This window comes from Polyodon spathula, chromosome 6 (assembly GCF_017654505.1).
Source record: "Polyodon spathula isolate WHYD16114869_AA chromosome 6, ASM1765450v1, whole genome shotgun sequence".
Lineage (NCBI taxonomy): Eukaryota > Metazoa > Chordata > Actinopteri > Acipenseriformes > Polyodontidae > Polyodon > Polyodon spathula.
Genome location: NC_054539.1, coordinates 2,102,013 through 2,115,438, shown reverse-complemented (window position 1 = coordinate 2,115,438; position 13,426 = coordinate 2,102,013). Strand labels below are relative to the sequence as shown.

The 13,426-nt window shown below is 41.1% G+C and overlaps 1 protein-coding gene across 2 annotated transcripts in view; it reads left to right on the top strand.

Annotated features, from left to right (window-relative positions):
* Nucleotides 1-13,426, top strand: part of LOC121316680 (S1 RNA-binding domain-containing protein 1-like) — a 96,795-nt gene that overhangs the window by 10,716 nt on the left and 72,653 nt on the right. For both annotated transcript variants that reach the window (XM_041251736.1, XM_041251735.1), the window contains exons 10-14: nucleotides 7,668-7,771; nucleotides 10,075-10,182; nucleotides 11,261-11,418; nucleotides 12,481-12,571; nucleotides 13,113-13,220. In XM_041251736.1, the coding sequence (XP_041107670.1) occupies nucleotides 7,668-7,771; nucleotides 10,075-10,182; nucleotides 11,261-11,418; nucleotides 12,481-12,571; nucleotides 13,113-13,220 (569 nt within the window). The remainder of the gene's footprint in view (nucleotides 1-7,667; nucleotides 7,772-10,074; nucleotides 10,183-11,260; nucleotides 11,419-12,480; nucleotides 12,572-13,112; nucleotides 13,221-13,426) is intronic.

Here is a 13,426-nt window from a genome sequence, read left to right as displayed (position 1 = left end):
ACGATTTTAAATTGTAAAAATATTGTTCCGCAAAGGGTTACAATTCAGGGCTACAAATAGCGTTGTTATGCGGTTTGCTATAAGCCATCTCCACACAAAGCTTTTAAAAAAAAAATAAATAAAAAAAAAAATACAAAATACAAAATGTACAGTAACCTGCAACTGATGACTTCTTTGTTAATTAGAAGGCCCTGCCTCCCTGGTTCTGTTTTCTTGTAGTCTGCAGTGCTTGTCTTTGTCCAATTGTGAGTCGGTTTGAGATTGATCAGTTTGGTGGGAAGGCTCAGATCTCTGAGGGGCTGCTCTGAGCCTTTCAGGTACAGGGCTATTTGGCTGTGGTCTGACGGACATTTGTTGCCTGACTATAAATGCTTTAATAGATTCTGGGTCTATGTCTGTCAAGGTGTAGTCTACCACACTATTACCTAGAGCTGAGCTGTGTGTGAGTCCACCCAGAGAGTCTCCCCTGGTCCTGCCATTGATAACATACAGACCCAGGCCTTTACAGAGATGCAGTAACTGTTTTCTGCTCTTATTCCCCACGCTCTCATGGCTATTTCTCTGTGGGGTGAAGTGTATATGGTACAAAGAGCTGTTTCCAAATAAGTGGCTGTTCCCCGCTGTCCATCTCTCGGCCTGTCCTGGCATTGAGATCTCCGCACAGAGCCCAGAGTCTGAAAATTGGAGGTTTTGAAACCCCTTCTCCCTGTGGTAGGGGGTCTGAGGTTGGCTTGTAAACTGCACACAGAAAGATATCTAGATTAGTTGATAGAATATCTCCTTTAATTTTGAGCCATAGGTATGTTTCACCTCACTTTACTTTGTACCATAAAACGATGCCCCTTGAGTCTGCCGCGCTTGATCTGAGGAGTTTTCAGAAAGGCACGATCAGCTCCCTGTAGCCATTGGGCCAGTGTGTAGACACACTATATATATTTTTTTAAATGTAAGGACAGATTATTTTTGTGAAGGTAAGATTGAGGAGTTTTCTTAGCTCTAGAGGCAGAAGCGTAGCTGTCTGGCTGTGCAGGTTGCTGATACCACTCCTGCTGCAGCGTAGCTGTCTGGCTGTACGAATCGCTGGTACCACTCCGGCTGCAGCAGAGATGTCTGGCTGTGCGGGTTGCTGGTACAACTCCAGCTAGTTACTCACTCTGATCTTGCTGTGCTGGGCTGGGGCTTTGGTGGCTGTGGCTCCTTGTTGTTCCTACACACTCCAGGTTGTTGGGGGTGGTTCTATCCTCAGGGTGTGGGCTGGCTGGGTCTCAACCCAGGGCAGTGTCTTTGAGGACCATGGCACAGATCCTGACACCCTACTGGTTTAGGTGCACCTGGTCGTACAGGTGGTGCTGCTGGATGGTGCGGTGGTGTGCCAGGTACGCATTGGGCAGTAGGGTGCTGCTTCGGGGACACATTTGTGTTGATGAGCTGAATGGTGTGCTGGGGCATATCAGCCCTGGGCAGCAGGGTGTACATGATGATTTTTTGAGGCAGGTGTATATGATGACTTTTTGAGGCAGGGAATTCCTCTGTAGCTTTAATTGCCATCTGCTTCAAGGATTTGGCGATGTCCCTGCTGTGGGAGCTCAGGTTCTTTAGAGCTCTGGTTTTTCTGCTCCAGCTCCTGCACAGCCCCTTTAGCTCCTTCATCTGTGCTCTGTCTTCATCCTGTGCACCTTGTTCCTGAGCTGCTCAGACACGTTGATCTCGGTCAGTCTGGCCAGGATGTGCTCCCTGAACTCAGTGAACTCCAGCTCTAGCACTGACTGGCACTCCTTCAGCGTTGAAGTTGCTGCTGAGATTGGGGAGCAATCATTGACATAGGATACGCTGTGCTGTGGAGGTGGGGGCAGGCTGCAGGGCTGTGCTGTGGAGGTGGGAGCAGGCTGCAGGGCTGTGCTGTGGAGGTGGGGGCAGGCTGCAGGGCTGTGCTGTGGAGGTGGGGGCAGGCTGCAGGGCTGTGCTGTGGAGGTGGGGGCAGGCTGCAGGGCTGTGCTGTGATGGTGGGGGCAGGCTGCAGGGCTGTGCTGTGGAGGTGGGGGCAGGCTGCAGGGCTGTGCTGTGGTGGTGGGGGCAGGCTGCAGGGCTGTGCTGTGGAGGTGGGGGCAGGCTGCAGGGCTGTGCTGTGATGGTGGGGGCAGGCTGCAGGGCTGTGCTGTGGAGGTGGGGGCAGGCTGCAGGGCTGTGCTGTGATGGTGGGGGCAGGCTGCAGGGCTGTGCTGTGGAGGTGGGGGCAGGCTGCAGGGCTGTGCTGTGGTGGTGGGGGCAGGCTGCAGGGCTGTGCTGTGGAGGTGGGGGCAGGCTGCAGGGCTGTGCTGTGGAGGTGGGGGCAGGCTGCAGGGCTGTGCTGTGATGGTGGGGGCAGGCTGCAGGGCTGTGCTGTGATGGTGGGGGCAGGCTGCAGGGCTGTGCTGTGGTGGTGGGGGCAGGCTGCAGGGCTGTGCTGTGGAGGTGGGGGCACGCTGCAGGGCTGTGCTGTGGAGGTGGGGGCAGGCTGCAGGGCTGTGCTGTGATGGTGGGGGCAGGCTGCAGGGCTGTGCTGTGGAGGTGGGGGCAGGCTGCAGGGCTGTGCTGTGATGGTGGGGTCAGGCTGCAGGGCTGTGCTGTGGAGGTGGGGACAAACTGCAGGGCTGTGCTGTGGAGGTGGGGGCAATCTGCAGGGCTGTGCTGTGGAGGTGGGGGCAAACTGCAGGGCTATGTATAGCACAGGAGGTTGCTCTTCGTCTTGCTGCCCCCCAGTATATTGTACTCGGCGGTATGGATCTCTGGGGACTCTCGGCACTCAATGCTCTGCTTGGCTGTGGGAACTCTCTCGGCACTCTCAGTGCTCTGATTGACTCTGGGGACTCTCTCAGTGCTCTTCTTGGCTCTGGGGACAATCTCAGCACTCTCATTGTGCTGCTTGGCTCTGGGGACACTCTCAGCACTCTCATTGTTCTGCTTGGCTTTGGGGACACTCTCAGCATTCTCAATGCTCTGATTGACTCTGGGAACTCTCTCAGCACTCAATGCTCTGCTTGACTCTGGGGACACTCTCAGCACTCTCATTGTTCTGCTTGGCTTTGGGGACACTCTCAGCATTCTCAATGCTCTGATTGACTCTCGGGACTCTCAGCACTCTCAGTGCTCTGCTTGGCTCTGGGGACACTCTCAGCACTCTCAATGCTCTGCTTGACTCTGGGCACTCTCTCAGCACTCTCAATGCTCAGACTGACTCTGGGGACTCTCAGCACTCTCAGTGCTCTGCTTTGCTCTGGGGACTCTCAGCACTCTCAATGGTCTGCTTGATTCTGGGGACTCTCTCAGCACTCTCAGTGCTCTGACTGACTCTGGGGACTCTCTCAGCACTCTCAGTGCTCTCAATGCTCTGACTGACTCTGGGGACACTCTCAGCACTCTGATTGTTCTGCTTGGCTCTGGGGTTGCTGCTCAATGTAGCAATATTGGCAACATTTGTATAATTTTCAGTGTCAATTGGGGGCTCCTCTTCAGCTGCCAACTGATTCAAACTGTCACTGCATTTTTTGATTTTTTTTTAAATTAGTTTTATTCTAGTGCAGTAAATATGCTAGTGGGAAAAGCTTTATGTATTTCTTATACACACAGTACCAGTCAAGTCTGAGTACACCTGCTTGAAACCAGGTTTTTTCATGATTATCTATGCTTTTAACTGTATAAACTTGTCTATAAACACTTAATATTTCATTATATGATATGTGTACTTATATAAGCTGATAATCATAAGTGAATTCCATTCAAAAATTTAATTTTTAAATGAAAATGTAAATCTTGTCAATTTCAATGAAGTGGTCACCCAAAGCAAGGAGATTTCAGTCTGAAGACCAAGTCAGTTAAAAGTCTGAAATGTGTATAACACGGTTTTAGAACACTGGCCTAAGTATAAAAGTGTCTATGTTAGATGTTCTCTGAGTTAACTAGCATGCTACCTAATTAACCTTTTGTCACCAATTATTGTTAACAGGTGAGGGTCCATGATTACTATAAATATAGGTAACATAGGCACAAGTTTGTCATTCCTGAATGTAAGGGAGCAGAAAATGGCAAAGTACGCTCAGTTAAGTAAAGAAAAAAGACTGTAATTACTTTAAGAAATGAAAGTCAAACTTTAAGATAAATCGCAAGAACTTTGCAAGTGTCTGTAACTGCTGTGGCCAAGACCATCAAACGTTTTGAAGAAACTGGCACTCGCGAGGACTGATCAAGGTCAGGCAGGCCAAGGGTGACCTCAGAATGAGAGAACAATTTCATTCACAAGTCTGCGAAACTGGTGATTACCTGCCCCCGAAATACAAGCTCAGCTAAATGCTACTAGAAGTACAGATGTTTCAACATCAACTGTTCAGAGGAGATTGCGTGAAGCTGGCCTAACTGGAAGAATTTCTGCAAAGAAACCATTGTTAGGAGTGCAGAATAAGAGGAAGAGACTTGCCTGGGCCAAAAAACACAGAAACTGGACATTTGGGGAGTTGAATTCGGTCTTATGGACCGATGAGTCATAATTTGAAATATTTGGGTCCAACCACAGAGTATTTGTAAGACGCAGAGAGGGTGAGTGCATGAGTTCTGCATGTGTGGTTCCCACTGTCAAGCAGTAAGGAGGCAGTGTCATGGTCTGGGGTTGCTTTGCTGGTGACAGAGTTGGTGATCTTTACCAAGTCCATGGCAAGCTCAACCAGCATGGCTATCATAGCATACTTCAGAGGCATGCCATTTCATCAGGATTATGGCTAGTTGGGCAGTCCTTCATTCTTCAGCAAGATAATGACCCGAAACACACCTCAAACTTGTGCAAGAACTATCTGGCGAAGAAGGAAAGTGAAGGACAACTCAATCTAAGACCTGGCCTGCCCAGTATCCAGACCTCAATCCCATAGAACTTGTATGGGACGAACTGGACAGAAGAGTCAAAGCAAAGCTACCCACAAGTGCCCTACATCTCTGGGAATTGCTGCAGAAGAGCTGGGAAGACATGTTGGGTGATTTCCTGCTGAAACTTGTTAACTGAATACCTTGTGTTTGTGAGGATGTTATTAAGGCAAAGGGTGGCTATTTTGAGGAATCCAAGATTTAGAGACAATTTTCTTGAACATTGCTTTGATACTGCTAATGTTTTGTTTTGTATATTGTAAGATGTGTTTTCATTTTCAAGTATTTACAGAAACATATACAACGTTAAACATTGTCAATTATGAAAAAAACCTAGTTTCCAGCAAGTGTACTCAAACTTTAGATTGGTACTGTGTGTGTGTGTGTGTGTATATATATATATATATAGATTATATATATATATATAATATATATATATATAATTCAGTCTCATCTCATTCAGTCGCGTGCCCTGGCAAAAGACATTTATTAAAAATAAATAAAGAAATAAAAAATGGGGGGATGTCATTCTCTACTGTTTTCTTTGTTCAAAATGCTTACTCTGTAAACCTGATGTATTTAGAAGTGTATTTATTTTTTCAGCTTTTGCCAACTACAGTAGGATTTATATACAGTATAAAGAAAACGGACACTCGTTTTTATGAAGCAAGTGCAAAACAAGTTTTCAAATGTATATGGAAAAACAATTAACTACAAAAAAAACAGTACTTCTGATCAACGCATTAACTGCTCATTAATTGCTCCTACTTAAAACCAGTTGTTTTCTTGCTATTATCCTGTATAGTGTACAGCAGTTCTCACTCAAATGCGCTTTTGCATTACAACCTACCACCACATAGGACATAAACACAAGTTGGGGGAAAAAAAAAATGAATTTGGGTATAGCACAAAGTGATTTAGTATTTGAATCCAGGTATAGCAAAAAGTGATTTAGTATTTGAATCCAGGTATAGCACAAAGTGATTTAGTATTTGAATCCAGGTATAGCACAAAGTGATTTAGTATTTGAATCCAGGTATAGCACAAAGTGATTTAGTATTTGAATCCAGGTATAGCACAAAGTGATTTAGTATTTGTATTTTGTAAGTGTCAGCTGGCAAAAAACAGGTTGCTCAAGGGTGCCTGTGTGGCCTGTAGCTTTAGCAGGAATTGCTGTGGCTTGAGACATGTGCTGTTAATTTCATGTTTGATTTGGTTCTTGGCATAAACGTTGTCAGGTCCATTATTTCTGCCCAATCCACAGGAACGTGGGCTCTGACAATCTGCTGTGCTGTTTATAACAGTTCTATTACTCACATTGTTGGTAGGCAGCATGTCAGGGCTGGTATATCACTACCAGTGCAACGCTGGAGACCGCGCATCAGAAGCATGTCCCCCAGTCATTTTAAGCACTGTGGTTAACATATGTGACATGTCCGAATTAGCTAGTGATTGGATTAGGGATCGTGATTGACAGAGTGCTCTGCAGTGACAGTGCTCATGGCTTGTAACGTGCAGCAGCTTGAAACAACAATGAATATAACCGCTTTCTGCATAGTTCTGTCTTGTCTATGCATTTTAGAGAAAGTGCTAATTTACTGTTTTATGAGATTGCAACTGTTAAAGATAAGCTGCTATGATTGATAGCTGTCCATCATAAATAATTAATTGTATTTATGATTCTTAGAAGTGCTTGCATGCAATTTATGCATTCTTTTTTTAATTAAACGAAACAAAAAAAAGTTTGAGCAACGGATCCTGGCTGCGGTTTTTGTATTTGCTAGACTGGTGTTGGATAATCCCAGTAGCATATTTAGTTTAAATGTAAATATTACATTCCGGCTATGCACTTGAGTCTGTTTATTTTTTACAATGCGAATAATGATATTGCAAGCAGTAAAGCTATGAGGCTGTGCTGGGTGAGATTTCAGAGTCGGAGGTCGCAAGCTAAGTAAATGCAACACTTCAGGATTTGTATATGTACCTTAATGGAATTGTGTTCATGGTTCCAGCTGTCAAAGTTGGTTAGCTTTAATTAAAGTGTTTGTTAATTGAGTTAAACAAATTTACCTGAGTTTAAAGTGTTCAAGTATATATATATATATATATATATATATATATATATATATATATATATATATATATATATATATATATATATATATATATATTACTCCCTCCCTATAACACAGGTCTCTGGTGGACGATGACACAACAACACAATTTGAGCGTCGTAACCGAAGAGCGTTATAAATAAGGGAGGGTGTGGGGTACGCCGTGGGACATAACACACATTTGACTAAAATACAAAATAAAATAACTCCCTCTCTATAATGCACACATAGTGAAGCAAAAATGCAACTTTCCATTAATTAACCATGCATAAAGCATCATGTAATCAATGCTATATTTTTTATTTAAAAAACAAAAAAAAGGTAACATTCCCACTCGTGGATCATTTTAATTAGTAGTTTTTAAACTATAAATAGCCTGACTATAAGTAGCTTGGTTAACTTATTAATGTAGCTTGTTTCTTACTGGGGTTTACTTTGTCTGCCGGGAGTAACTATTTTTATTTTTGTGTTTCAAAATGTCTGTCATAGAAAAAAAAAAAGGTCAGACACTTATGCTCAACGGCTTATCACTTCCTTAACTCCTATCTCTTATAACCGCATAAATTTGTACAGGACATCAAGAAAGCTGTTGCATGAGAAATGTATAAGTTCATCTTTTGGGTGTTTTGCGTGTCATCTGTCTGTGACATTTATGTATGTTGTCAGATTCTGGCCATTAACCGAGGGGAGAATCTGAAGATCTTGACAGTGAAGATTAACATTCCTGACAGGGTGAAGAATGAGTTTATCAGGTGGTGTCTGAACGTAAGGTCTGTATGCATTTTCTACATGTCCCTTCTCCTAAACTACTGTGTGTGCATGTGTGTTTGTGTGTCGGGGCAGTTTCTGTACAAAAGTGTTCAGCTAATAGGAGAGAAATGAAAGGGTGCAGTTGAATGATCCCCAGGTGCACACAGTATATGTTTTAATTGTTGATAGAAAAATTTTATCAATCCCAGCTAAACTGTCATGCCCCTACGGAATGGTTACTACAGGCAGTGTAGTTTTACAGTGCACTTCTAGATTGCTAAAACATCTAATGCAAACCAAGTTCTTTAAAAAAATGTAATGGAAAATAGCAACTGGATTCAAATGAGTGCACTTAAACCTGAACAGCAAGGTTAAAATCAGGGACACTGCTGTCTTGGAGGCAGTCGAGCAAGCAGACCTTCAAAGCCAAAAGGCTGGCTTGCACATCAAGGGTATCAGACAAGCCGTTCGGGTCTTCACATCCGAGCAATAACCTTTTTATTGAACCAGCTGAACAAAACAAAATACAACTAAAATAACTTCTGAGACCTGTTTATTATTCTGTGCCAAACAAAAACATTATTAACCCATTTTGAAGCTGTATGCATACAGTATGATGTTTTTAAAAAAGAAAATCAGACAATTCCCAGTGTTCAGTGGTGTGTGTCTTCCCATTCGTGCATATTGTACAGAAAATTTCCACAAATTAATATTATAAAAGGAATTTAGCCAGGGCAGATGAAATTTAATCAGTTCAGTTTGTTTCCTTTATTGGTATTTAGGCAGGTCCCCAAAGTTGACACCCTGTCCAGTCTCCAGTCATTGTATAATGTTCACAGAGCAGACCATAAATCAAGAGCGCTGTGGTGTCTATTTTAATAATGTGGACAGCACCATCTCTACAGTTAATACTGACACACTTTACCTCTGTGTAATGGTGCTGTTTTATTTTGCTTCTGTAATAAATAACACTTAGTTATGGTTTAAGTACAGGTATGTGTGTGTGTGTGTGTGTGTATATATATATATATATATATATATATATATATATATATATATATATATATATATATATATATATAATATATATATATATATATATATAATTGCATACAAGGCTCACCCATTTATAACACACCTTGTTATAGTGCAGAATCGGTTAGAACATGGTTGCGGCTCCCGTTTGCTCCATAATGCCATTACAGTAGCCCTTTATGCTCATAAGGTGGAACACAAATAGCACAGTCTTGTAACTATGGCTCCCCTTGATAGCATTATAAAGGGTTAGCACTGTATATATTAGGGCTGTAACAAAGGGTACATTTTTACTTTCAAAGGTTCGTAGCACATTACCAAAGGTTGTCGCAAATGACGTCTTCTTAGCTACTTGTTTATATTGGAAGGAAAATCCTTTTATCTTATAGGCAATTCATATAGGTACTCCATATAAGGAAAAGGCTAGATGTATTTACCATGAACAAGGCTTGAAATAAGAGGTAATTCTGATTTATTTGATCATTTTTCTTGAGTACTACCACATGTTTACTATCAGATGGATTGTATTCCTGTGAACTGTACTGGAAATGAATTAAGTGAGAGTGTCACAGATGGCTTGAGTGGTGTGTGTGGGTGGTACTGTCAGACCAGGAAATGAAGCCAAAAACAACAAAGTACGGGGCTAAAATGAACGAAGTAGTGCTCAGCTTTTTATTAAACAAAAGTAAACAAACAGTTTAAACTCTCTGCCGCTCTGAGCCCGGAGTGGTCTTTTATACTCTGGCTGGAGCCTTAACCTGTTAAACAATTACCTTAAGGCTCCAGCCATATTCCCACGAGCAGATCAGGGTGGGGATTCAACCAATTCCACGCCAGCTACATTTTGAGACCGGCTTTTACCCTGGTCTAAAACAATAAATAACAATAATGGACGGCTTTCCTCCGTCTGCACACAAACACATAACGTCATCATCGTAATGATACTGATAATGATAATAATGATAACAATAATCATACATGCATAAAAGACACACAAGGGGTGGGCACCCTGTCGCAGATAGAGATGAAGGACAAGTATAATATTGTATGATTATCTTTATATGTGCTGCAGGACTACTGCTTCTGGATACAAGGTACTGTAAGGGTGGTGTGAAAAGGATTAGAAGTCACAAGTGAAAGGTTAAATACCGTTTTTTTAAAATGTATTTTATTGTTATTATAATTAACACAAACACTATGCGAGTATGAAATATTTCTTGGTTGCTACCAGGAAACACTGAAGGACAGGCTTTGGTATTTATAATAAATGTATTGATGTATATTGTAGATGGAGACCAAAGGGATACGCAAGGGATGAACTCTTTAAACTATTAAAAGATGCTGTGGAAGATTCATATAAAAGGCTTATTCAACCATTGCTATGTAGAGGTTTTAGGTAAGTGCCACACACAATATTTTATTTATGTGTTTTATTGTACATCTTATAGCCTATAAATATATTTTGATGGTGCTGTAAAATAAACAAACAGACTAGTCTTTTAAAGAATATACAGGTCGACATATCACCCGGGAGTGATGTTTTAAAAAACCTTGGAGAGGAATTCATTTACTTTTTATGACAGTGGAAACAGTTTCTCTCTGTTTAATAAACCTGTCATTTCAGGGGGGAACATTGTTGAGGGACGTTAGAAGGCAGTAGTTCTTGACTATTTGCTCATGTTTATTATATTCCACATAAGTAATAAAAAAATAAAAAAATAATATATATATATATATATATATATATATATATATATATATATATATATATATATATATATATATATATATATATATATATATATATAAAAATCACTACACAACATTTTCAGGAAGTTGGGTACTGTTTAAGTGAGGCATTTAAAAATGACGTGCTTGCCTTTTTTCTGTCCCATGAGATTCTTGCGAGTTTGTCCCAGATGGCTTTCCATAGAGATCACTGTGTGCGCTTGCATAAACTAGTTTGTTTACTTTGTGCGGTCTAAAACTTAAGTAGAAGATCAGCAGCTGCTGTGTTGATCCTGTGGTTTCCTTTTTGTTTGTTTTTTTTTGTTTTATATATATTAATCTTGCATGTCACACAGAGCGCTTTTTGATTTGCCAATTTTTGAAACTGTCTCGCAAATTCTGGTGAGACTGTAAATAAGTGCAAGGTATTAGACATTTGTAGCAAATACGAACATCTGATTTTTGTGTCGGAATACATGTCAAAAAATATTAGTTAGAATATTCAGATATCTGTCCCATCGCAAAGTTTAGTGCTAGTATAAAAAAGTACACAATTTGCTGCAAATGTCGCTCCTACTGATTTCACCTCTGCTGTTACTGTTGTTGCTTGAGAAGATTACAAATATATATTTTACTGCGGAAGCATATCTTCAGTGAAGTTTGATAAAAGCTGCTCAGAAACAATGACAGGTTGCTGTGTAACCACTATGTTAACATGCAGAAACGTGACTGATCTGTCTTTCAAGGTCGAGTTTGACAACGAGTGCAGAGAAGGAGTCCATCGCAATGTTTGCAAGAAACCTGCGTCAGCTGCTACTTACTGGACCAGTTAGGGGGCGAGTCATAATGGGGGTGGACCCTGGATACAGACACGGCTGCAAGCTGGCAGTACTGTCGCCCACAAGTAAGCTCTTTGAATTAGATTTGTTTGGTGATATGGGGGAGTAGTAGCAGTTCTGTAGTAATACAGTGCTGCCTCGTTATTTCACGGCTCGATAATACACAAATTTGGTGAATACACGGTTAGGCCATGTTGACACTAACTTGTTCACGAACTATACTGTATAAGGGCTCTTCACTAATTAATTGTTTTCAATATTTCACATTAAATGTTGTGATGTGTTAGTCAGAGAAATTACACAGAAGCACCGTAGAGGGTAGACCAAAGCATATTAAAAGACATATCTCTGACATATCTCCTGTACCTTTTAAGAAGCTTTCACAAGAAGTACATCAACTCTACCTGTTTAGCTGACCTGCTCATACTCGACAGGATCATGCAGCACAGTTAAGGTCAATTTACATCTTGTGTTAACATTTGGTTCATCAGGATATGATACTAACAACAAGAAGAAGCCGGAAGTAAGTACCAGGTCTTGTCTCATCTGTAACAGTGAGCTGATCAGATACCTTTTGTGATATTTAGATCAGGATAATGTCTTTGTGATATGGATCCCCATCAGAAAGACGTTCCAAACTACAGGTGCCTGTGGAGAGAGATTGCACCTGCAGAAGACGGGAATTTTGCTGAACATTAATAAATAGTTAATTTCCAAGCACTTTAAAACTATAGTGCACAAATAGGAAAGTGTTATGAAACAATGCATACAAAAAGAGCACTATATCAAATAAGTATGTGATTTATCCATATTTAATATAGTGGTGACTAGTCAACTTTAAACTGTTCTACTGTCAAATTAGTAGTCATTCTACACTTTCTCCATTGCATCAGAGGGTTATATTCAATTATTTAAAATATGGTGGTATTTAGATCAGTTGAATAGACCACAGGATCGACACTACATAGAAACATAAAACCATCAGCTTTGAGTAAAGACAAGCTGGTCTCTCTGTAAACTAGGTGATTTAATGTATTCCCAATACATTAGGTTAAAACTGATTTTAGTGATAGTAATAGAATTCTGTGTGTCGAGGTGTAAATATTCTTTTTTTCATGCTGTTTCAGGCCAGATTCTACATACAGATGTGGTCTATTTGCATGGAGGGAATGGATTTCGTGAGGCTGAAAAGATTAGGCATCTGCTGAGAAAATACAAGTAATGTATGGCTTCTACTACACACACACACACACGCACACACTTAACTCATAATAATCACTTCAATGCAGTTCTGTGCTTAGCTTAAGGAAATGTGATAAATGTGATTGCACTTTAAATAAAAAATAATTCTCTTTTGTCCACATACCAGCAGCATGTCTGTCATTTTAGTAAGAATTTGGCAAACTGTTCTTCCTGAGTATGAACCACAACAAAGACCCAGATGTGTTTGGCTTCCACATGCTCAGTGGTTCCCTTTGTGGGAACAGTTACGAGCTGGAGGAGGGTGCAATGAGGAACACCTCGTGTTCATCAGGAAAGAACAGCTCAATTTCACAGAGACTGATCATAATGCAAATAAATGCTGTCTGATTTTAAAAAGGGGTGTCTCGATGAGAATTCATTCTGTAGCACTTTGCAATCTCCAAGCAACAGTAGGTACACTCTCACCATGTACGCAGTGCACTGCATGAATGTGAAGATGCTTCTTACTTTAATCTTGTGTTGTGTGTTTTTTTTTTTTGTTTGTTTCTCTCTGAAGTTGTTCCACTCTTGTCATCGGGAATGGGACCGCCTGCCGGGAAACGGAAGCTTATTTTGCTGACCTCATCGCAAAGAAGTATTTTGAGCCACTGGATGTGACGTACTGGTAGGCTGTCCTTTTTAAATTAAAAAAATAAAAAATTAAAAAAATCACCTGGATCATTTAATTGCATTTAAACATATTTTAAGTACATTAATGTCTTGGAGAACAAATGTCTCGCATAGAACAAAGAAATGTTAAGGACCCTTCATCTAGGTTTTTACAATCCTAAAAGGAGTCAACAAAGTCAATCCTAGTTGCTTTTTCACGTG